This window comes from Amphibalanus amphitrite, unplaced genomic scaffold (assembly GCF_019059575.1).
Source record: "Amphibalanus amphitrite isolate SeventyFive unplaced genomic scaffold, NRLGWU_Aamphi_draft 000004F_arrow, whole genome shotgun sequence".
NCBI classification, from domain to species: Eukaryota; Metazoa; Arthropoda; class Thecostraca; order Balanomorpha; family Balanidae; genus Amphibalanus; species Amphibalanus amphitrite.
This window is the reverse complement of record NW_024881501.1, coordinates 1250165-1274907: the sequence shown is the minus strand read 5'-3', so window position 1 is coordinate 1274907 and position 24743 is coordinate 1250165. Positions and strand designations below refer to the sequence as shown.

Here is a 24743-nt window from a genome sequence, read left to right as displayed (position 1 = left end):
AGACAGCGGGAAGACCAAATGGTCTGTGAATTCTGAGTCGCTAAATTGCAGGTTCAAAGGTCTGCACGCCAGGAACAGCGGACAAGCCTTCATGTCATCCGGCCAACGTCTTATGTCGGGCATTTGCAGCCACCACGTGACCCAGTGCTGATTGTGCGGACCGCACCACGTGACGGGGGCGGGCTGGCTCGGTGACCCCGGCTGCATTCCACTCAGATGTCGGCGGCCGCCGCGCCGCGCCTCCACAGCCGGCGGCACCCTTCCACAGCCGCCGCCCGTCCACAGCCGGCCGCTCGCACCCGTCCACAGCCGGCCGCTCGCACCCGTCCACAGCCGGCGGCACCCTTCCACAGCCGGCGGCACCCTTCCACAGCCGGCCGCCGCCGCCCGTCCACAGCCGGCCGCCGCCGCCCGTCCGCAGCCGCCGGCCGCACCCGTCCACAGCCGGCCGCACCCGTCCACAGCCGCAGCCCGCACCCGTCCACAGCCGGCGGCCGCCGCCCGTCCACAGCCGCAGCCTGCACCCGTCCACAGCCGGCCGCCGCGCGTCCACAGCCGGCGGCCGCCGCGCGTCCACAGCCGCAGCCCGCACCCGTCCACAGCCGCCGCGCCGCGCCTCCACAGCCGGCGGCCGCCGCCCGTCCACAGCCGGCCGCCGCCGCCCGTCCACAGCCGGCCGCCGCGCCGCGCCTCCACAGCCGGCCGCCGCGCCGCGCACCACAGCCGGCGGCACCCGTCCACAGCCGGCGGCCGCCGTGCCTCCACAGCCGGCGGCCGCCGCGCCTCCACAGCCGGCGGCCGCCGCGCGTCCACAGCCGCAGCCCGCACCCGTCCACAGCCGGCCGCACACGTCCACAGCCGCAGCCCGCACCCGTCCGCAGCCGGCCGCCGCCGGCCGCACCCGTCTACAGCTGGCCGCGTCCGTCCACAGCCGGCCGCCGCCGCTCGCACCCGTCCACAGCCGCCGCCCGCACCCGCCCACAGCCGGCGGCCGCCGCCCGCCCACAGCCGGCGGCCGCCGCCCGTCCACAGCAGGCCGCCGCCGGCCGCACCCGTCCACAGCCGCAGCCCGCACCCGTTCACAGCCGCTCGCACCCGTCCACAGCCGCCGCTGGCCTGTACGGCACGCATACATAGGGCACAACATACACAGGCCTACGCGGCCCAACATACATACATAGGGGGCTGGCCGCTGTTTTGGCCACTGTCAGAAAAGAATACTTCACAACGTAAATGTTATTTTTTAAGACAAGATGGAAAATCATGAAAATAGCTTAGTTCGATCTTTTGATGGTCGATATAACCTTTTTGAAGTCGACGTTAGGAATTTTTTTTTATAGAGCTGACCGACTCGCGTCGCGCATGATCCGCCTGCGCCAACGGCAGTCCTCTACCGACAGCATCAGTGCCCAGGGAGAGAGAGAGAGAGAGAGAGAGAGAGAGAGAGAGAGAGAGAGAGAGAGAGAGAGAGAGAGAGAGAGAGAGAGAGAGAGAGAGAGAGAGAGAGAGAGAGAGAGAGAGAGAGAAGAGAGAGAGAGAGAGAGAGAGAGAGAGAGAGAGAGAGAGAGAGAATTTATTACGGAGCGAGCGAAGCGAGCGTAGTCTTTCCTTAGATTAACGGAAATTTCTGAGTATGAGCGGCCGGCCGGCCGACGCTTTTGCGAGGCTTATATCTCAGCAACCACTTGACCGATTTACATGCGGTAATTTTTGTAGGGTAGCTTCAATTCTTCTACCAAGTATTAGACTATTCCCGATGCATGTGGATGACCTCTTATGAACGTGCCACGTGCAAAACGAAGAGGTGTCACTTTTGTAACAATTGCAATATCTTGGTATTGGTAACTACTGGGACGATTGCGCTGAAAGTTAGCTTGTAGGTAGGCACCCGCTAGGCAATGCATATCCATGTGTCAGAGTTGGGGTGCTGCTGCACGTGCGCAAGTGCAGGGGTCGATTCCAGATCTCGAGAACGGCCGGACCGATTGCGCTCAAATTTGGTACACGACTAGGGACCAGTTAGTAGGGTGCCGTGCAAAAGTCAGTCGGGACTCATTTTGCACATGCGCACATGCACGGTGTCGCTTCCAGATCTCGAGAACGGCTATGGGCCGATTGTGCTCAAATTTGGCACATCACTAGAGACCGGTTAGTAGGATGCCGTGCATAAGTCAGTTGGAAGTAACCCCTCGAAATTTCGCACGTGCAAGGCTCACCCTCTCGCTCGCTCCGTTAGTCGCCCCCAAAAGGCGTTATATACTGGTTTACAACATATTCACATTGGTGCTGCATACCATACAGATACACGCATTGACATAAAGGCGCCAATGCGTGTATGTGCCTTCGCTCCCGTGCCCTCAGCATTACGTGCATACCGCCGTCAATTAAAAATTATGAATATATATTTAACCTTGATGAAATAAATATATCAGTATTCAGTTTAGTTCTAAATACTTCGTATTTTTCACTGACCCAATTCATTACAAATGTATGGTTTTATTTTTGCTGCAATTGTTTTGTCAATGTCTGCTCGGGAAAAATCTAGCTTTCTATTTGAGAGCAGGTTCTTTAGGTAAAAGCTGTCTGCGTTTTGGTGAGCTCTGCTGACCTGTGCTGACCTGATGTGGCCGGACGTTTCAGCGGCAGCACGTACGAGGGTCACTGGCAGAACGGGCGGCGCCACGGTCTGGGTGTGGAGACGCGCGGCCGCTGGATCTACCGCGGCGAGTGGACCCAGGGCTTCAAGGGCCGCTACGGCGTGCGCCAGTCGACCACCTCCTCGGCCAAATACGAGGGCACCTGGGCCAACGGCCTGCAGGACGGCTACGGCTCCGAGACGTACGCCGACTCAGGTGGGTCTTAGGAGGGCTCCAGTCGACTCCGGAGGGCCGCAGTCGACTCAGGTGGGCCCCAGTCGACTCAGGCGGGCCCCAGTCGACTCAGGTGGGTCCCAGTCGACTCAGGAGGGCTCCAGTCGACTCAGGAGGGCTCCAGTCGACTCAGGCGGGCCCCAGCCGACTCCGGCGGGCCCCAGTCGACTCCGGCGGCTCCAGTCGACTCAGGCGGGCCCCAGCCGACTCAGGAGGGCCCCAGTCGACTCAGGCGGGCCCCAGCCGACTCAGGTGCGTCCTAGTCGTCTCAGGAGCATTTCAATCGACTCCGTAGTGTCTCGGTTGCCTCTGGGGATCCGTTACCAGGGCGGGTAGGTCTCTGGCAATCTTCACGTCCACTCCACTCGCCGGCGAGGTCGGACCGGCGCGGCGGGGCCAGAGAGCGGTCGGGCGGGCGGGCTGGCTGCCGGCCGTCAGAGGGGGGAAGGGGCGGCGGGGGGGGGGGGCTGGACAGTGTCCAGGACGTGGTCGGCGGGGGATGTCACGGCCCGCCGTTGCCAGCAGTAGCCACCGGCGGCTCCCTCCGGCCGACTGGGGCTACTGTTCTGTCTCTGCCGCCGGCTGGCGGTCGCCGCGAGCCCTGCCACCGGCAACTCCGGCCGACTGACGCCGCTAAATGGCTGCCCCACCGATCCCATACCAGTGTCGGACTGCACTGAGAGGCTGCCCTACCGATCCCATACCAGTGTCGGACTGCACTGAGAGGCTGCCCTACCGATCCCATACCAGTGTCGGACTGCACTGAGAGGCTGCCCTACCGATCCCATACCAGTGTCGGACTGCACTGAGAGGCTGCCCTACCGATCCCATACCAGTGTCGGACTGCACTGAGAGGCTGCCGATAATCGAATCCATCTGGGTGGTCCGTTCATATACCGAGTGCCATCGTACCTTCAGATGTCAATCGAATACCAACCTTTTCGGTTTACTGATGCCAAACCGATACCAACTTGGTATTTGTTATTCCGATCCTCCTATGTTTTTGGTAGTTTGTTAGTATTATGAATCCTCACTATTGACGCTGTGAAGTTCGTAAAAAATTGGCATTTCCCTGACATTCCCAGGCTGTTTCGGTATCGTTATTTTTGCATGATTTTCGTTGGTATTGATTTGGTATCGGTATCCCGATTTTCTGCAATTGGTATATCTAGTGCCCTCCCAGTCGCCTGCACAGTGATGAGGTACTGCAGAACTGTGCAGCGCTCTTCTCTAGTCCCGTTCCCCGCACGTGTATATGTGTGTAGTGTATGCTGTATACCGTATAGCGTATATGACAACGAGTCGGAATCGGCCGTGTTCTCTCCTGTGCAATCATCGGCACCTGCAGCCTCCTCCGGTCCGCGTCGGCCAGCCCTCCCCTTCCCCTCCCCTCCCCTCTGGCAACAGAGTCGGTAGACTCGCAGATTTGGCAACAATGGCCGGTGACGAGGGCCTTGCTGGCGGTGGCGCGCCTAGCGGTCAGCCGGGAGACGGGCGCAGAGCTAGCTGCCGGCGGAGCTGACCCGGGCCGGGCCTGCCGGCGGAGCTGCTCTGACCCGGACCGGCCGGCTGCTCTGACCCGGGCCGGACCGGCCGGCTGCTCTGACCCGGACCGGATCGGGACACGAGTCTGGCAGTGTGACATAGTACTTCGTAGCTTGAATTTCTCTTGATACCTTTTACTAAATTCCTAAACCTAAACGGTAAAAAGCAGTCGAAAGCTCTCGATGCGTACGTTTGAAAGTATTTCAGTCCTTTTTCATCTTAGAGCAATATTGGGGTCACCAGAGGTCATCGAAGTTCAAAATTTGTGAATTGTCATTATATTTTTCAGAAAACATGCCATTATCTCAGGGACTATGATAGCTAGAAAAACGCTTGGAAAAGCAGTCGATAGCTTTTGAATTCTTCTTTTGATAAGGTCATCATCAAAAATGACCTTAGGTCAGTGGTTTAGCCTCCATGAGGCCAAAACTCCAAAAGTAGCTGTTTTTACGAAGTGTTTTTTGGCAATACCTTTTGACTAAAAAAACGCCACGACATTTCTATTGCAAGAATCGTGTTCCTCTCGCCGAGACGCGTCGAATGAACTATAATTTGACCTTGAAAGGTCAACTTGAAAATTTGACCTCAGGTCAAGGTCATAACCTGACCGGAAAAAGTCATGTTGCATATAAGTCGATGCGTCTCGGCAAGACAAACACAATGAGGCCTTCCCAAGCGTTCTATCTCTTTCCAATCGAGAGTTATTGGCAAAAATCTGTTTGTAGCCTCAAATGACCTCGGATGACCTTTCTAGAGGCTATCAGTAAAAAAGACACCTTGGTCGTCACGGTTGGTCCAGATCATTGTGATTCTGAAATATTTGGACTGTTCCTATGCGTACACACGGATCTAGAGGCATTTTCGTTTTTCTCCATTGACTTATAATGGAAAGGTCACGCCACTGACCTGACCTTAGGTCACGGACATACAAAATTCGAGACATAAAAATTATAGGCGCCCATAACATCATGCAATCCACAAAGTTTAAAACCTCTCCAACAAACAGTGCAGGCTGGACATGATTGCAAACTTCTTTAGGCTTGGTCAGTTAACTTGACCTGGTGACCTGACCTGACATGACCTGGGGTCAAAAATTTCACACATTGTCCAACATTGATGTACAAAAAGCTACTTCAAACGGCGCGGCGCTAGGCGCCGCGGTTTTTTATTCACACGCAGAAAACGCGACAGGGTGGTAACATATGCCCCCCCCCCCCACCACCACCACCACTGCACTGGGGCGAAGGGTAACCCTCGCCGGACCTGTTGGTTTTCTACATATCGCGCCGGCAGAGAGAAGTATGTCCCCTAGCCATTTCGCCTCTGATGGAGATAGAGCGTCACAGAAAAAAAACGAGCGTATGCGCCATTACGAGACGCAGCGACTGGTACCCGAATTTAAGGTCTCAGGTCAACCGGTGACCTCTGAGATCAGGTCAAGTGGCTCAAGCAACGGGCTCGTTTTTTGGTAACTAACACCTCGCAAAAAAACGGGTGCATCGCCGCGAATTTGGCTTCATCGTGTTTGCCTCACTCAGGTGCGTGGAATGGTATACTTTTTGTTCGAGTGAGGTCAAGTTGAGATGTTTAGCTCGGGTCAAGGTAAGGTCAGAATCCTCCAGGTCAGGGAGTTGTTCCAATGACGTCATATTGCATACCATTCGATCCGGCAGGTCTGCCCGAGTCCACTGGTGGCTTTCCCGACTCGCTAGCTCAATTCGATCGGAAGTTATTAACGAAAAACTCTCGTGACCGTGGGAAAGTGAAGCATCGGACCTTGCAAAGAGTGCATGAAATCAGAAAGCCGTGTGCTTGAGATAGTTTGAGATCGTTCCGGGCGCCAAAATAGTGGTTCTCATTTTCCCCATTGACTTATCCCTCGCCCATGTAGGGGGGGTTGGTGCACCCCCCCCCCTGAGGTTTTTCTTAGCTACACGCCGAACCGTTTCAGATAGCCTGCTCAAATTTTCAGTACCCTTTGGGGCATCCTTTGCGCAACTTTTGGTAAAATTTTTTGTCAAGGTCATGTCAGGTCACGGAGTTATGACGTCATAAAGGGAACAACCCCCGGCCGGATTTACGCTAAATTGGAGATTGCTTCACATTGGTATAAATGCCGACTGACCTGACACACTGATGGATTGTTTTAGAATCACAACTGGCTGATTTGACATTGGCACAATGTCCGTTGACATTTTGAAGGTTACTAAAGGTCAAGGTAAGGTCAGTGACCTCGGTTGACCTGTAATGACTTCTTGCACTTGTATGCCTTTTCGGGGTATTTTGATGCCCTGAATTCGAATTTGCTATCCATTTCAGGCATCGTCGGTTGTTTCTTGTAGTTCATTTTGGGTCAGGGTCAGGTCAGTGACGTCACACGCCTGACGTGACCCAATGCACAAATGACCTTGCAGACTTCCGATGCTCCCAACGCATCATTTTTAGAGTTATGACATCGAAATATACACCAAACGATAGAGAATTGATCAAGGATCACGATAGTGAAGGTTTCAAGTCGATATCTCTTACCGTTTTGCCGCAATCGGCGCGGAAATCTGAAAAAGTTAGATTTGTCCGAAAATTTGTCCTTTGACCGGTCATAAGTAGGTCAAATGTTGACCTAGGACCAAAAAATATACCACCAATCGCGAGATCTCGTTGAGAGCAATCCGTTGGTCTTTTCCGCTAAGCTCTACGACGCTCTGTTTTCAAACGCCAGGGGGGTCGCACCAACCCCCCCCCCCCCTGCATGGGCGAAGGTGGCAAAACACCGTTTACGGGCGAGGGTTAAATTGGTGAGGTCACGTGACCGACCTGGCCTCATGTGACCCTTAGGAAAAATCCGAGAAAAAAAGTTGTGAGACCTCTGGAGGATACTACGTTATGTAAAATTCATCTCCCCGTGAAAGTTCCTCTGGCACCGAGGGCGTTGCGAAGTTGCGACATCTGATGACCGTGCAGAGGTTCACTTATGACGTCATAGGTCAGTGACCTGGACAAAAACAAAACCATTCATTTTCAGGAAAATGGGAACACATGTAGGAGAACACTGAAAACCAAAACGATTCTCTATTCCCTTTGATCATGGTGTGTCATGCTCCTATAACTCTGCCGTTTTCCTGGCGGAATGCCCTTAAGATACTCAAATGATTCCTCAAATGATTCCTTTTAAGCATATCAGGGGTTTTGGTCTAAAACAACACCCTGATCATTTTCTTCGAACATACCCAAACTATACCCTCGTTCTTTAAATTCCTCCCTTGAATTCTTCTAATATACCCTAGTGTACAGTCTCTGCCGCTACTGTCAGATACCGTACCTGTGCCGCTCGGCGCCTCCGGCGGTGACCGGTCGGCGGGCCGGGACTGGCCGGCCGGGCGGGCGAGGAGGACGGGCAGTCGCTCCCTGGACGTGTTGCTGACCACTAACCCGCGCCCCGCTGGGCTATTCAGCCATACGCGCCCTGCTGGGGATAGAACCTTAACCCTCGTTTTGGATGTGTTACGATATATAAAGGGAAATCGGACGAGGGAGCTGAGAGTAATGAGACAGTTTCTGAGCAAGTTCTACGACGAATATACCTAGGGCATTATTATTTTCCCTTCTGGGTTTATGTGGGGTCTAATGCAAGAATACATTGAGATCAGTGATGGAAATCACAGAATAATACGGGAGTGTTACGTGGTATAATGCGAGTATAGTTTGCAAAATATTCCCCTTATACGCTTAGAAGGAATACTAGAGGTTTCGATGTAAGGGTATTTTGGTAGGTTAAAAGGAGTGTACTGTGGGTATCGCAGGGAATAGAACAGGAATCATATTCCTTTCCTCTTCGGTACTTACTATGGTATATTAGAAGAATTCAAGGGAGCTATTTAAAGAACAAGGGTATAGTTTGGGTATATTCGAAGAAATGATCAGGGTGTTGTTTTAGACCAAAACCCCTAATATGCTCAAAAGGAATCAAAAAGGTTCTCAGTGTAGGGTATATTAGAAGAATTTCAGAGTGATATTCAAAGAAAGTGTATTTGGGGTATATTCGGAGAAATGATCACACTGAAAACCAAAATGAATCTCCTGATGCCCTGATCATTGAAGTCTATACCCCAATTATTCCCTTTTGATCTCTTCATTATACCTATGGGGTATATTCATGGAATCGCAGTTGGCTTCATATTCCCATGATATTCCCTCGACCTCCATGAATTATTGATTCTCTTAATAAGCTCTTGATATCACCCTGTGAGAACCATACTATGCCATTGATACCCCAAATGATTCTGCATGATTCCGTGCGTATAAGATGCTGTTGATACCCCAGTCGCTGATAGTTATGCCTTTATGATTCTCTAACTATTCTTGCAATATACCCTTTCATTGCCCAGAGGGTATCTTGCCGGAATCACAGGGAGGCTCATATTCCCTTGAGATGCTTTCATATTCTTCTGTTATGCTTCCTTTGCCTGATTCTTTCAAAATACTCTTGATATCACCCGAGCAGAACCATAGTATTCCTCAATGATTCTTCGTTGGAGGCATCAGGAACACGCCAAAGGTCCGCCATTTTTCTCCGCCATTTCCGGTGATCAGTGAAGAGCGGTGTTGGGTGCTGTGTGGTTGCGATCGTGCCATTTTAGGCTGGAATTGAGCCTTATTGAGGGTGAGTACCATCCTTAGCAGGAACTCATATGACGATGAAATGCTTGGATTGACTTAGGCCCTTGATTTTTCATATGTAGTGTTCTTCTAAGGTTGCGTGTACTTGTGCTTCTGATGTCTAAATGAGATCATTACTATACAGCATTATATTTGTTTAAATAGGTAGGTACCCAACAGTTGAACATCGTTGTTCTGATACATGTTAACTTCTTACATATCGAGTATAAGCGAACCTGTTCAACCAATCTTATACAAAATGCATTGGGGGGGGGGGGGGGGATTGCCTCATACTCTTGAGTATGTGTGAGCATCCCTGGACCCGTCAGTGTGAATAAAAAATATTCTCAAATGAGTAAGTGATATGTCCGTCGTCCTCCTTGCCTGATCCACAGAGGACGCGGCGCTGGTACTGCTGCGCCTTCTGGGTGAGGAGGGAACGGTCGTCATGGAGGCGCCAGCGGCGACGATGACACGTCCCCTGATACACGAGCGGGAGACGAGTTCGACATCGTGGTCGAAGAAACAGTGGTGGCCAGCGCCCAGTGCCTTGAAGAGGCACTCCTTCTCTTCGGGGTCGCCTACTACGTCTTCAACCAGAAAGTGTCCCGTGCATCGCGCTCCACGATGTGGTTCATCGTCCACGACATCATGGGGCTGCCGGCAGAGTCAACAGCGACGGCGGACGCGCTGAAAAATCTGTCGGTGCTGACAGCATAGTGTGCCCGCGCAGTGAGGTAAGCCCAGGGGCAGAGTGGAGACGGAGTGATGGACGGAGATGATGGAGACGGACGTGATGGCCCGCCCCACAGGGAAAGGGGTCACAAGCGGCATGGGCGGGCCTGTTGACATCCTGTGGCAGCCCCTGGGCTACGTTGTCGGACTTTCTTGAGGTCAGGGAGGGGGAACTCGTAGGAGCCACACGCTCAACTTTCGTTGTGTAGCAAAGGTGGGAAAAACCACGCCATTTGAAGGGGCACCGGTTGTTTTGCGACTCCTTCGTAAGAGTCGCAAAACAACGGTCATCGTAGAAGAGCCAGCGGCGCTTCTCGTGTGTCATGTGTGTTTTTTTACAGCCTGGATCTCAACATGTGATATGGCATTTGTTATTTGTTTGTTATGGTATGAGGCGTGTGCGTGACGTATGTTTAATATGGATAGTATGTACAGTCTGTCTTAAAAGTACCGCGCAAAGTGACGGTGGATCCATCAAGCCTGACCGAAGAAGAGCCTGCTATACCTAATTTGAAAGTCACCGAACCAATTGACCTGGGGAGTGGTCGAGAATGTCAATTGCTTCGGTGATTCAAATTTAGCAGGCCCTTCCTCGGTCAGGCTTGATGGATCCACCGTTACTTTGCGCGGTACTTTTAAGACCGACTGTACAAATTGAATGTCTCTTGGCAACTAGGAAGCTGTGATTTTGAAATGAATGCAGAGGCAGTTGTCTTTCCAATCAATACAGTACGTTTTTCTTATACACACAAGCGTATCGTGGTTGCTGTTGGTGTGGCTGAGCGTCGATGGCATGGGCGGATCCAGGAAATTCAGAGGAAGGGCGAAGGTGGTTACATAAATGGCGTCTCTTACCTTTGTGTGGGTAAAGAAATCAGTGCGCTCGGTATCTCATGGGGATCTCACGAGGAATAGCATGACCCCGCGAGCCCATCCCTTGATCCGCGCCACTGCGGAACGAAGCATCAATGGGGTATATAGAGAGGCATCAAAGGAGCATCAATGTGGTGCATAGAGAGCATCAAATCAGCATCAATGGGGTATATAGAGAGCATCAATGGAGTATGTAGAGAGCATCAAAGGAGCATCAATGGGGTATATAGAGAGCATCAAAGGAGCATCAATGGGGTTTATAGCAAGCATCAAAGGAGCATCAATGGGGTATATAGATAGCATCAAAGGAGCATAGATCGGGTTTAGACGGAGCATCCGAACTATGCTAGGGGGCATCAAAGGGGCATAGAGGAGATTCAGGGGGAATACACTAGGCATTTCGTAAGAATAATGGAGGCATAACCAGATAATCATTTTGATTCCACTTAGCCATCCAACAGGCATATTAGGGTAATAATGTTGGGATATGGGGGGTATCTAAGGCCAAAAAGGTGCTACTTGAAGTATATTACGGGAATAATTGGGGTTTCGTTTTAGACCATTCTCCTAATATCACACCCCCGGAATCATTTTAGTTTTCAGTGCAGGGTGTTGTTTTAGACCAATTCCCCTAATATGCTTAAAAGGAATCAAAACAGCTCTCAGTGAAAAGGGACAGACACGAGGCTGAATTGACAGACATAAAATTGGGTATTGGGAGTTGGGACAGCGACTCTATCTTGAATTATATGTCGTGCCTATGTCTAGGCAAACATTTGATACATTGGAACTTGTCTTCACACTATCTGTTTCGTTAAAGGGCGGAATCCCAATTCTCCCAGAGCACCGTCATATCAAGTGACGTTATCATAGCTTACATTTTCGTCATTCCTCAGTTACGTAGCGTGATCATGCAAACTAGCAATCGCATAAAGACGGTGTTAAGCTCATAACGTGGCATGTGGAAAGAAAGATGATTTGTCATATGAAATACACAGACAACTCAGATAAACACTCGAAAAACATGTTTTTTGGTGCTCAACTCGCAAAGCCGACGGCCAGAAAAGGGTTCCTGAAACCTTTAAGTGTTGCATGAGACATAAAATCAAAAGGCAAAAGCAAAAATCGTGGAAGGATGCTGCCCATTTTTTTAAATATTGTCGTTTCCCTACTCTCCTGCGTCCCAATTCTCCCACCTCTCTCCCCTGTATATAAAAGACAATATAACTCTCTTATATTGACTAAAAACTATAATATTACAAAAAAACATACCGCAAAAACGTAATCTCGTTTTTTTTTCTAGAACGATATTACTTAACCCTATTCCTGGCGGGCTCCGCCGGGACAAGAAACTGGCGGGGGGGGGGGCCGATTCGGCCCCCCCCCTGAGATCTCGAGAACGAAGCAAGATAGCGACAAGCGGTAAACGGCATCGGATACGCACGGCCAAGATCTACAATTTTTACAAAGGTCATTTTCAGGTCAGGTCAAAGATGACGTCACAGGGGTCGAAAAAGTCAAAATGGCGGCACTAGATATGGAGAGAGTTTTTCTCGAATAACTTTCGAATTAGTCAAGATAGGAACAAACTAAGGGCATCATCGTGATCCTCTCGTCAATCCGCATCGAATGATATATATGTTGACCTCGAAAGGTCAAGGTCAAAGGTTGACCTCAGGTCACGTGACCTCGAGGTCATCTTGTATATCATTCGATGCGTCTTGACGAGCTGAACACAATGAGACCATCCACGCGTCTGTATCTTGTTCCTGTACGGAGTTATTGACCAAAAACCTTTGGTGACCTTTGATGACGTCACATGACCTCACAGCTGCCCAACAGCAAAACAGACCTAAAGGTAGTGAAGGTTGATCGTATATGAAGTCATGTATGGTATATGGGGCCATTCCGACCCGTTTTAGTGGTAAAAACAGGGAGTTGATTTTTCCCCCATTGACTTATAATGGGGAGGTCGCGAAATTGACCTGACCTTAGGTCACCGATATCAAAATTCCTAGATATACAAATTGCACATACTGGTACCCTAACTAAACCCTGAAGAGAAGAAATTGATCGGTCAAAAACTCTAGCTCTGGCGTGATTGCAAACTTTTCTGAGGTAGCGTCACCAAACCGCCTCTGGTGACCTGACCTGAGGTCAGATCAACTCAAAATTTTCAGACATGTTGCGTAGAAGCCTTTTAGGAACAGTCAGAAAATTTGAGCTTCCTAGCTCAACGCGTTTGGGAGATATAACCAAAAAACCTCAGGGGGGGCTCCTGAGCCCCCCCCCCCGCCAGGAATAGGGTTAAAACACGCAAACTCGCGAAAAAAACGCACGCAGAAAACGCATGGTGTATGTAGAAAGGCCATCAGGATTTAAACATTGGGTACCAGCTGCACTTCGAGTGACGTTATCATAGCTTACATGCTCTTTTGGTAGACACAATTTTCATGTATTTAGCGAGCACAAATCCAAAATGGATATTGTAGCTATTGGAATTTCTTGGCCAGACCCAAAAACTGACTCGAGTGGCAGCTTGGATAATGAATTTGGAGCCAAACCATTTAACCCTTACCCTGCTGAGGGGGGGGGGCAATTTGCCCCCCGCCCGTGGTTTTTCCTGAATAGCAAGAAAAGGGCGGCGTCCAGCGCCGCAAAATTTTCAGTACCTTACTGAGCATCAATTTGACACCTCCACACAAAATTTCAAGTCTTAGGTCACCTTAGGTCAGGAGTTATTGAGGTCAAACTGAGGTCATATTCGAGCAAAAATGAGTAAAAAACATGACATCTTGAAACGCTCACCAAAGCTACAGTTACTTAGCAATTTCAAAGTTCTTTATATGGTCATGTAGAGAAAAGACGGCGCTACAAAACTGCTATCTTGGGTTTTCAAAACTTTTGGATTTTGACCCCCAAAAATCAATTTTTTTTTAGAAAAACGCTAAAAAATCCCAAAAGTTTGTTCCATTTAGCAAAAAACGGAATATATGTGATAATCCCTGCGCTCTTCTATCTACATACCAATTTTTAGATCGATACCTCTTTTTGGCCAAGTTATAGCGAAAAAACTGTTCAAAATTGATGACGTCAAATTTTTGAACTCAATTTTTGGCAATTCTAGAGCACGTAGCGGAAAAACAAAGACCACCATTGAACTACCCGAGACAAGCTGCATCGAATCGATACCCATTTTATGCAAAAATATCAACTTTGAAATTTGACCTAATTTGACCTGACCTTGACCTGACCTTGACCTGACCTTGACCTGACCTTGACCTGACCTTGAGCTGACCTTGACCTGACCTTGACCTGACCTTCACCAGAACATAATCTAAACTTACCCCAAAGGCTGCCTGACCCACATAATGGCATTTGACATATAAAATGGACCATAAAACATGTATCACATGATATTTTCATATTTTGACCCTCAGTGACCTGACCTCTGTGACCTGACCTGGTATAAGTGACCTCAAATAGCAAAATATGTGCTTGGCGAACATTACCCCATCGATGATTTTCAATGAAATGCATTTTGCTCGATTTTACAACGCATTTCTTTAAATGCCTGTAAACGGTGAAAATTCGACATTTGACCTGACCTGTGACGTCATCGGTTTGACCTAGGTCAATGAAATTGGGTCACAATGTACTTCTCTGTTGGGGCTATCCAACGCCGTTTGCTGCTTGTCGCTATGTTGCGTGGTTCTCGAGATCTTAGGGGGGCCAAATTGCCCCCCCCCACACACTGTAAAAAAGTTAAGCAGTTTACCTGCTATTCTCGCGCCAAATTTCAGCAGTTTATAGCTGCTATTTTCGGCTGCTAACAGCGCTGTAAATCGGTTCCTGCTAAAATTTTAGTAGCCTTAAGCTGCTAAATTACCTGCTAATCGTGGTGCTAATTCACGTGTTGCATTTACGCACCCTATATATAGGGTGCATATTCACGTGTTGCATTCACGTGTTGCATTTACGCACCCTATCATAGGGTGCATAAACGCAACACGTTAATTAGCACCACGATTAGCAGGTAATTTAGCAGCTTAATGCTACTAAAATTTTAGCTGGAACCGATTTACAGGGCTGTTAGCAGTCGAAAATAGCAGCTATGAACTGCTGAAATTTGGCGCGAGAATAGCAGGCAAACTGCTTAACTTTTTTACAGTGCAGCAGGGCGCGTTGCTCGGCAGACCCCAACGGGGCGCGGGTTAAAGGAAATAGTTCATTAATGTTTATGTTTTTTCGGAGTTGTTAAAGAGGATAAGTACAAATATTACATTTATTCAGATATTTCGGTACTCGTTGTGGTACCTTCATCGGTGAAATGGCGCACAAAGTTTCGGTTCGTAGTTCGACAATCACATACAATACAAAACACGCGACAACGTCATCTAAAAACCTACATTTTAAACATGCCTGAGAAGAACTAATTACCTAAACCTAATTTAGCACCAAGCATATTACAGGCAATCTACCAGCTGTTGGTGACTTTTTTTAAAATAAAACTTATAACTGTTGGGGACAAACTTGTAATGTAAGGTTCACAATGGGCGTAATTGTAGGACAAAATATACGAAAAACGATATGAGAAAAGATGGCGGCCGCTGGGTAAATACTAGAGGTTCTATAAGCTAGCGGTTTGAAGACGACGATACTATGTATGCTGCGGGTCTAGGTTAAGAGAATGTCCCATATGGGGCTCAAACGGACGCCGCCCTCGTCAAGGTTCATAGTGGCCTGTGGCGTTAGCTTGACCTCTATGGCTTCTCGGACCTTGCGCCTCTTCCAGTGACCTTCAGTGGCTAGCGTCTTGGCGGTGAGTGGGTTCAAGTCACCCCTGCAGGTGCTGAAGTGTCTTGCTGTAGCAGATTTGTCCAGCCGTGCGTGCTTGATGTCCGCGACATGTTCTTTGAGTCGGACATCCTTTGGCCTTCCCGATTCGCCGATGTATGTAGACTGAGCCACAGGAACAGGATATCTGGTAGACTACTCCTTTTTTCTTTTCGGGTTTGGGGGCGTCTTTGGCTTTGACTAGGCGGCTTCGTAGGCGGTTCGATGAGTGTGCCACTTGGATTCCAATGGGACGGAGGACTTTAGCTAGTTTTTCACTAACGCCCCTCACGTATGGTAGCTTGACGAATGTTTTTTTCTTGCGCGTTATCTTCAGCTTGCTGCCCGATCTGTTTTCTTTTCTTCATCGATTTTTCGATGAAACTTTTTGGGTAGCCATTACTTTGTAGAAGGTCACAGAGGTGCGCCCTCTCTTCGTGCCGGCTTGATGGCTCACTGCAGATGACCTGGGCTCTCGTGTCCAAACATCTTACACTGCCAGCTTTTATGCACGCCGGATGATTGGAGTCGTACTTCAGGTACAGATTAGATGCTGTTGGCTTCGAATACACTTGCCCTGTCTTGCCCTGTCTTGCCCTGTCGCGACGAACGAGGACGTCAAGGAACGGGAGCTGCTGGTCTTTTTCCCTCTCTACCGTGAACTGAATGGCTGGGCTGAAGCTGTTCAGCTCCCTGTGAAATTGTTCAAGTGCTTCATTCCCATGTTTCCACAAGATGAATGTGTCGTCGACATACCTTCTCCAGATGACTGGCTGACTGGATGCTGTGCCTAATACCGACTCCTCAAGGTGCTCCATGTAGGCATTAGCGAGGACTACGGACAGGCTCAGACCCATCGGTGCACCTTCGGTGCAACTCCGAAAAAACATAAACATTAATTACATACAGTCCTGAGGAAAAGTTTTTTAATCATGACACTCAAGTCATATCTCGAAATAGTTCATGTTTAAAGGGACCCTCCCACCTTCAAAAAAGTTAATGAATTGGCATGAAAGTGATGTCGCTCGGTTCAGAAAGAGCGAAAACGAATATCTACCAAATTTCATCGAAAAATATTCACCGGTTTTCAAGATATTAGACTTTTACTTTTGTTTACTTTTTGGGATCTCCGCTGTTCCTAGCGACTTTATTTGAAAGTGCGGCATTTGTTGCGCGCAAAGCAGCATATACCACCGCGTGCTACCAAACGTTTTAGTAAAAGATTTAAAAATCGTTAGATCTCCGCTGACGTCACAAATTCTAAGGGGGCATACCAATGCATTAGCCCCTTAGAATCCGAAAACTGCAAGTTTGAAATTCCATATTTCCGAATTAAAACATTTTTCGATGTTGTGAGTGCCCAAACCGGTATTTTCAGGCCATGGCCACCAATTTGGCTATCTCAACTCAAAACTAATGTTAAGGTGGGATGATCACTTTAACATGGGGGTTTGAACAGAAATAGCAGTTTGGTAGCTTTAGCTGAGACTAGAGCTTTTACGGCCCAACGATCACCCTAGACGAAGATATTCCATTTCTCGTTCCGTAAAGAGTGCCTTGTTGAGGGAAGCGTGCCTTGCTGAGGAATGCAGCCACGTCATTGTCAGCCAATTAGCATGCTGCTTAAGCCAATGCAGCATGGGTAGGTTTGAACTACGCAATATGATTGGTCAACGCGTAATAAGCTTCCCGTAAAGCATTATTTTATAAAGAATATAGTTCTTCCTATAATAAAATATAGAAAATAATCTTTTTACAGAAAAATTTTGTTATTTTCTGATCATTTTGAGCATAAAAAAAACATAAATCCATTACAAAAAAAAACTAATTTCAGGAAAGTGAACGATTCCTTTGAAAGAAAACGAACTTAAGTTCTTTTTTACATTTAGGTACAGGTATTCGTCGTCATCTGATGCAAGTGGCTCAGCAGTGATAGCTTAGCTTCGGCACTGTTCACATAGGCCCTTCGACCTTAATTTTACATCAAAGTTGACCGAACATGAGGTCACTCCGATGTTATTCATGCCTATCCTACGAACTTTTCCTTAGGACAGGAAGTGCTACAGTGATGCAGCAGAAGGCACTGAGGCTATTGCCGATAGGTTCACTGGGTTAGGGGATACCGCAGAATAACGGGACGACGCTCCGGTAAACCATTCCGCAGCCAATCGTATAGGTTTAACAGTACGGCTTTTGCACTGCATGGTAAGAGATGGACACTAGAGCCTTGGCTCGCCTTTTTTCCCCTGAGGCAGGCGGCTCCCCTTTTACAGAGCGCGGCCGGGGCCATTTACTGTGCATCATTGCTATACCACCCTTACCGTTACTTTTATAACGGCCAGCCAGCCAGCTGTTCATGCTTTTTCTGTAACGAATAAGACATTGGCAATCCAACCGCACAGCGCTGCTGTCAAGGTCTCGGAGCCGGGCGCGGGGGCTCGCAAACGGAGCTGTGTCGGTCGGGCAGGGGCTCCCAAGTGGGCGCGGTGGCGGCGCCGCGGATTGTGGTCGCCCGCGCGGCGCGCCGGCCCGGTGGCATGCGGCCTGCTGGCAGCCGGCCAGGCGGGGCGGCCTTCGCGGGGCCGGCTGACAGCTCAGCGCCGCCGCCGCCGCCGCCGCCGCCGCCGCCGCCGCCGCCGCCGCCGCCGCCGCCGCCGCCGCCGCCGCCGCCGCCGCCGCCGCCCCACTGTCCAGCGGCCGCGACCTCCAACTCGGCCTCTCGGCCCAGTCTTCAGCTGCGGCTCAGCTGTGCTCAGCACACCACTGGCGGATCCAGGCTTGCGTTTTTTTTTGGGGGGGGGGGCAACTCATGCAGGAGCCAAACCTAGGGTACCCCCAAATCCTGTTTTCTCATCGGATTTAGGCCACTTATTTTTCGTCACAGCCCTGACACTATGATTTTTTTTTAACTAAAAAGAAAAATATATGAATGGTAGCCCACCCGACCCATGCCTTTATATTACTTTGTAAACACTTACCATTGTTTCTATCGACCAGTTAAAGGGACCCTCCCACCTTAACATTATATTTGAGCTGAGATAGCCAAAATGGGGTCCCTGGCTCACAATTACCGGTTTCGGCACGCACTCACAACATCGAGAAATGCCTTAAATCGGAAATATTGAATTTCAAAATTGCAGCATTTTGATTCAGAGGGGGCTAATGCTTTTGGATACCCCTCTGAATGTGTGACGTCAGCGGAGATCTAATGATTTTTTTAATATTTTACTAAAACGTTTGGTAGCATGCGGTGGTATAGGCTGCTTTGCGCGCAACAAATGCCGCACTTTCAAATAAAGTGGCTAGGAACAGCAGCGGATATCCCAAAAAGTAAACAAAAATAAAAGTCTAATCTCTTGAAAACCGGTGAATATTTTTCGATAAAATTTGGTAGATATTCGTTTTCGCCCTTTCTGAACCTAGCGACATCACTTTCATGCCAATTCATTAACTTTTTTGAAGGTGGGAGGGTCTCTTTAACCCGCTTCGAGTCCGTGCTTGGGTCCCTTTGCGGGCCGGAGGTGGTAAAACAGCCCTGTCTAACTCGGCTCCTGGGCCACGCCCTGATTGAACTATGTTTCATTATCGTTTGGGGGAGGGGGAAAACGGGCCACTTTAGGCCTCTGGGAAGGGGGCATGGCCCTAAATGCCCCCTCCCTGGATCCGCCAGTGTAAGAAGAGACCATTGGAGCTGCAGTTGGGTACCTCAGACATCAGGGTACGCCCTCAGATGTATGTATAGGACTCGCATGGAGACCTCTTATGCTATAGTGTACTGAAAGGACCCAAAGGAGCCTGTCTATATGGGCTCCCGGAGATAGACGTGGGCCCTCAGGAGCCCGCCAGAGCCCCAATGAGGGATAAGTGAGGGATACCAAGTGCCTGCAATTGCATATTGCATAAGCCATAACGCCTTTGCAAATCAATATATTATGCATCAGGGGCAGATCCAAGGGGGGCCACATGGGTCATGACCCGATTGGTGCCCGGGGGCACCAAAGGCCTGTCAGGGGCACCACCGGCCTAGTAGGGGCACCACCAGCCCGCCAGGGGCACCACAGGCCTAGCAAGGGCACCACGGGCCTGTGAGGGGCCCCACAGGCTTGTCAGGGGCACCCCAGGTCTGTCAGGGACACCAGAGACCTGCCAGGGGCGCCGCCGGCCTCGAAGGGGCACCATGGGCCGTCAGGGACACCAGAGGCCTAGCAGGGGTACCACAGGCCTTACAGGGGCACCACCGGCCTTGCAGGGGCACCTTGGGCCTGTCAGGGGCACCACAGTCCTGTCAGGGCCCAGGGGCACCAGCGGCCTAGCAGGGGCACCACAGGCCTGCCAGGGGCACTACCGGTCTAGCAGGGGCACCATGGGCCTGTCAGGGGCCCCACCGGCCTCGCAGGGGGCACCACCGGCCTCGCAGGCATCACGGCATCACGCAGGGGCACCTTGGGCCTGTCGGGGGCATCACGGGCCTGTTGGGGGCACTTTAGGCTTGTCAGGGGCACCACAGTCCTGTCAGGTCCCAGGGGCATCAGCAGCCTAGCAGGGGCACCCTAGGCCCGCCAGAGGTACAGCCCACCGCTAAAGTAATGTAGGGTTTTACCAAACTCAACGGTTGGCTTTGACTGGCGATTGTTTAATGCGAAGTGATTGAAAAGAAGATGTCAATAGCTAAAGTTGCAGCTGCAAGGGTGACGATACATATAAGCTACATTCAAAGTTTCATTGTAGTCTGGCTAATCGTTCCTAAGCTTCAGAAGCAGAACATACCCATGACTGAAACCCCACATTACTTCTGCTGTGGACTGTACCACAGGCCTGCCAGGGTCCAGGGGCACCACAGGCCTAGCAAGGGCACCACGGGCCTGTCAGGGGCACCTCAGGCTCCCGTGCCCCCCCCCCCTCCCCCCAGATCCGCCAGTGATCCCACACCACGCGAAACACCGCCAACTACCATGGCTGCCGCGCCATAAACACGTGCCAACAACAGTCTTTTTTTTAAGGTCGACTCCGCTCGCGCAACTTTTGACTGACCCTCACTGCTACTATATTGCTTCCATATTATGCTGTGGAAAGCTTTACTTCACCAAGTGGCTAAAAACCTCCATCAAGGTATATTTTCTTAGCAATTTTTCTGGCGTTTTGGGGGGGGGGGACCAAACAGGCCACTTTAGGCCTTTGGGGGGGGGCATGGCCCCCGTGGCCCCCCCTGGATCCGCCAGTGCAGCACACTGGAGTGCTGTCACCGCCAACCTTAGCATTTACAAGCTGAACACTGCATATAAAACCGCAGATGCATGCATTTCCCAATTACTAGTATAACACCATGTCATTGCAAAGTATATGCCGGTCTGTCCAGTTCCATACCTTCATCCTGCTCGGACCGTCCCTCTATGTAGGTATATTGTATATATCAGGGGCGGATCCAGAAAATCTCCAAGGGAGGGGCCATTAGAAACCAGGAGGCCCCCCCCCATAATCCCACCTGTTAGAGGCCCCATCTTCCCACTTGTTGGCCCCCCCCCCCCAAAAAAAAACTGCGTCTATTGAGCTTATCTAGCTGTTCAGGCAACATCTCAACATCTGTGCAGGCTTGGAGGCCCTCTGTGCAGGTTAGGAGGCCCTGTAAAAGTGGTCATCTCTGTGAGTATAAGAGACCTCCAAGTTATGAAAAGCTTTACCAATCTTCTAACAAAGAAGTCTTCTCAGCTAGTCTTCTAAGAAATAACTAAGTGGGTAGGTTAAAAAAAAAACTCATCGGATTTCGGCCACCTTATTTTCAGGAGGCCCCCTTTTCAGCTTTTTAACTTTTTAACTTTTTATTTTATTTTTGAAAAAAAAAAATCGGCCAAGGGGGGGCCATGGCCCCCATGCCCCCCCCCCCCTTGTATCCGCGCCTGGTATATATGCATCCATGCATGTAGTTACTTTGGGGCGCATTCTAATAGTGCACTCTGATGACAACATACAAGACTGGCTATTATTACTGTGCCAAGGCAATTTAGGTATGAACGTATTGGAATAAAGCATTCGCTCACCACCACATACCAACAGACATCCACAAAACATATCTAACAATCAACTTACGAGCGAGCGAGAGCAGCGAGCGAAGCGAAGTCTTTTCAATATAACGGAAAAATCTCAGTATGAGCGGCCCGGCCTGTAACGCTTTTGAGAGGCTTATGTCTCAGCAACCGCTGGACCGATTGGCCTGCGGTCTTTTTTGTTACACCGCTGTTACACCGCGGCAGTGTCCACGCCGAGCCTCGGCTGGCCTGGCCCGGTAGACTGTGCCGCCGGACACTCGCGGCCGGCGGCACAGCCTACCCGCCGGCTGGCAGGCGGCAGCGGCCGGCAAACGCCCTCCGTCTGGTCTCGAAGGCGTCTTCTGACTCTCGGTTCCTGCGGGGGGGGGGGGGGGCTACATTTCATGTAGTTGCCATTTACCACTAGAAACAGAGCAGTCGAATCAGTCCAAATATGTACATACTGTTTCCGTTGCGGCTGATGTTTAGCAGCCCTGTCTGCTAGGACAGCTGCCGTTAACCCGGCATGAATGGGGGGGGGGGTCTACAGAGCCCCTCTCCCGTTTTTCGGCAATATCTTCCAAACCATTTAACCCGCGCCCTGGGGGGGGGGGGTGTTTGAATACCCCCTTGTGGTTTTCCGCGAATATCTCAAAAACGGCGGCGCGGAGCGCCTTTGGTACACCTTATCATACATCAATTCTACACATGTTGTGAAAATTTCAGACCAAGGTCATTCAAGGTCAGGTCACCAGGTCACTTGAAGTGACCTCACCTCATAAAAAGTTTCAATGTCTGTCATAGCTACACCGAGTGACCGATCGCTTTGAAACTTTCAGCGATTGCTAAGAGCAATAGCATGTATAAAATGTATATCTCAGAATTTTGATATCGATGACATAAAGTCAGGTCAATTTTGCGACCTCCCCATTATAATTTCTGCCCATTTATTTCAAGTTGACCTTTCAAGGTCAAATTATAGTTCATTCGATGCGTCTTGACGAGAGGAACACGATGCCGGAAACAGTAAGCTCGTTCAAGGCTTATGTCAAAAGTTATTGCAGAAAAACTGTTTCCGAAAAAAATCGGCTATTTTTGCAGTTTTTGCCCCCTGCAGGCAAAACCGTTGACGTTAGGTCAAATCTAAGAGAGTTGCTCAGAAAGGGCGTTAATGGGGCTATCGAATGCGCCTTTCTGCGGTGCTGTAGCTCTATTGGTTCCCGAGTTATGCGTTGGCTTCTTGGAAATTTTCGACATTCGACCTGGAAATCGGCGAAATTTTGCCTTCAATGTCCTCTGGTGACCTGACCTTTGACCTGACCAAAAATTGATAAAAGTAATTTCGTCATTAATTTTGACGCTCTTTCGAACGCCGCCTTCCGCGTATCGCTACGTGGCCCAGGAGCCGAGTTAGAAGGGGGGGGGTGTTCAAACACCCCCCCCCTCCCCAGCAGGGCGTGGAAATCCAGGACCCCCAGCCGGGCGCGGGTTAACTTATCAACACGAAAGTTGTGGCACCTTCAGCGGCATCAATTTGACACCTTGTGTCTAAATTTCAACTTTTTAGCTACAATAGATCGACGGAAAATGACGTCAGAGTGACGTAATGTCGGCCTATTTTTATGCAAAACATTGATCTACGGTTATCGCTCTCAAGAGCTTAGTTTTTAAGCTAGATCTGATTTCTTTGAGTGGTCTTTGAATGAACGTGACTATCAAACTACTATCTCGGATTCTCCAAACTTATAAAATTTCGAAAAAGATATAAAAACAAAATATATATGTTTTGATTTTTTCAAACAGTTTTTTACTTTTCGAAACACGGAATAAATGCAATAGGCCACCCATCGATGACCTACTCTAGGAAGTTTTAGCCCAATAATGGCCAAGTTATAGTGGCCAAAAATGGTCAAAATTGCCAAGTTATATGCATTATAAAAAAAATTGAACAAATATACATAGATTTTTCGATCCATTTTTTGTACGTTTTGACATCGTACAGCAAAATAAATAGCACCCATCGTGTGTTCCTGAGCTCAATTTGCATCCGATAAACACATTTTTGTTGAAAAATTTCATTTCAAAATTTGACTGTTTTTGACCTGAAAGTGACCTGAACTGACCAAGGATGACCTGGCCTTGACCTAAAAAATCGAAGTACAAGTTCCATACCCTCAGGGTATCTAAGGCATATGGCCACAGCCTAAACTATGAACAAGCCAAAATGCTGATAATTTATACTTTTATCTGACCTGTGACGTTATCGGTGACTTCGAGGTTAATGAAATTAGGTTTCGTTGAGCAGTTTTTTCCACGGCTTTCAGACGCCGTTTGAATTTTGACGATCGGCCCAGTAGTTTCGGAGATAGGAGGGGCTTTGTAGAGCCCCCCGCCCGCAGTCACTCGCGTTATGGAAAATACCCCAGTCATGCGCGGGTTAACCGAGCCTGAGTCCCAGCTGCCTGGGTCCCAGCTGCTGTTGGTAGGTCTCTGTGGGCGTTGTTTCGTCGAATTTGCACAACTATGAGCTTTAACCCGCGCCGGGCCGGGGGTGTTTGAACACCCCCCCCCTGCGGTTTTTCGCAGATATCTCAAAAACGGCGGCACCTGTTTGTTCATCTTTTCCGCACATGTTGTGAAAATTTCAGACCCAGGTCGCCTTAGGTCAGGTCACCAGGTCACGCCAAGTGACTTCACCTCAGAAAAAATAAGAATGCTCGTCATAGCCACACCGATTGATCGATTGCCTTGAAACTTTCAGCGATTGATTAGAGCAACAGTATCTATAAAATGTATATCTGGGAATTTTGATATCGGTGACCTAAGGTCAGTTCAATTTTGCGGCCTCTCCATTATAAGTCAATGGGAGAAAATTGAAAAGCGTCTGTTTTGCACGAACGCCATTCTAGACATTCTCAAACATCGAGATGTAGGTAAAATTGACACACTGAACCAGAAAATGGCAACTGTGACTCCTCGTTATGTCCCCGAGGTCATCTCAGGTCACGAACAGAATCTAACAGTTTTTCGCTAATAACTGATAGAGGCGTCCTAGAGCGCTGAAAACGCCTTAGATGTGTTTGGCTCGACGTTGCGGATCGACTGATATGCAACATGACCTTTTCCGGTCAGGTCATGACCTTGACCTGAGGTCAAATTTTCAAGTTGACCTTTCAAGGTCAACATACAGTTCATCCGACGCGTC

At 49.6% G+C, this 24743-nt stretch overlaps 1 protein-coding gene across 1 annotated transcript in view; it reads left to right on the top strand.

Annotated features, from left to right (window-relative positions):
• LOC122375876 (junctophilin-1-like) overlaps positions 1-24743 on the top strand; it is a 61411-nt gene that overhangs the window by 7495 nt on the left and 29173 nt on the right. Inside the window, exon 2 of the mRNA XM_043355486.1 lies at positions 2641-2852. Coding sequence (XP_043211421.1) covers positions 2641-2852 — 212 coding nt within the window. The remainder of the gene's footprint in view (positions 1-2640; positions 2853-24743) is intronic.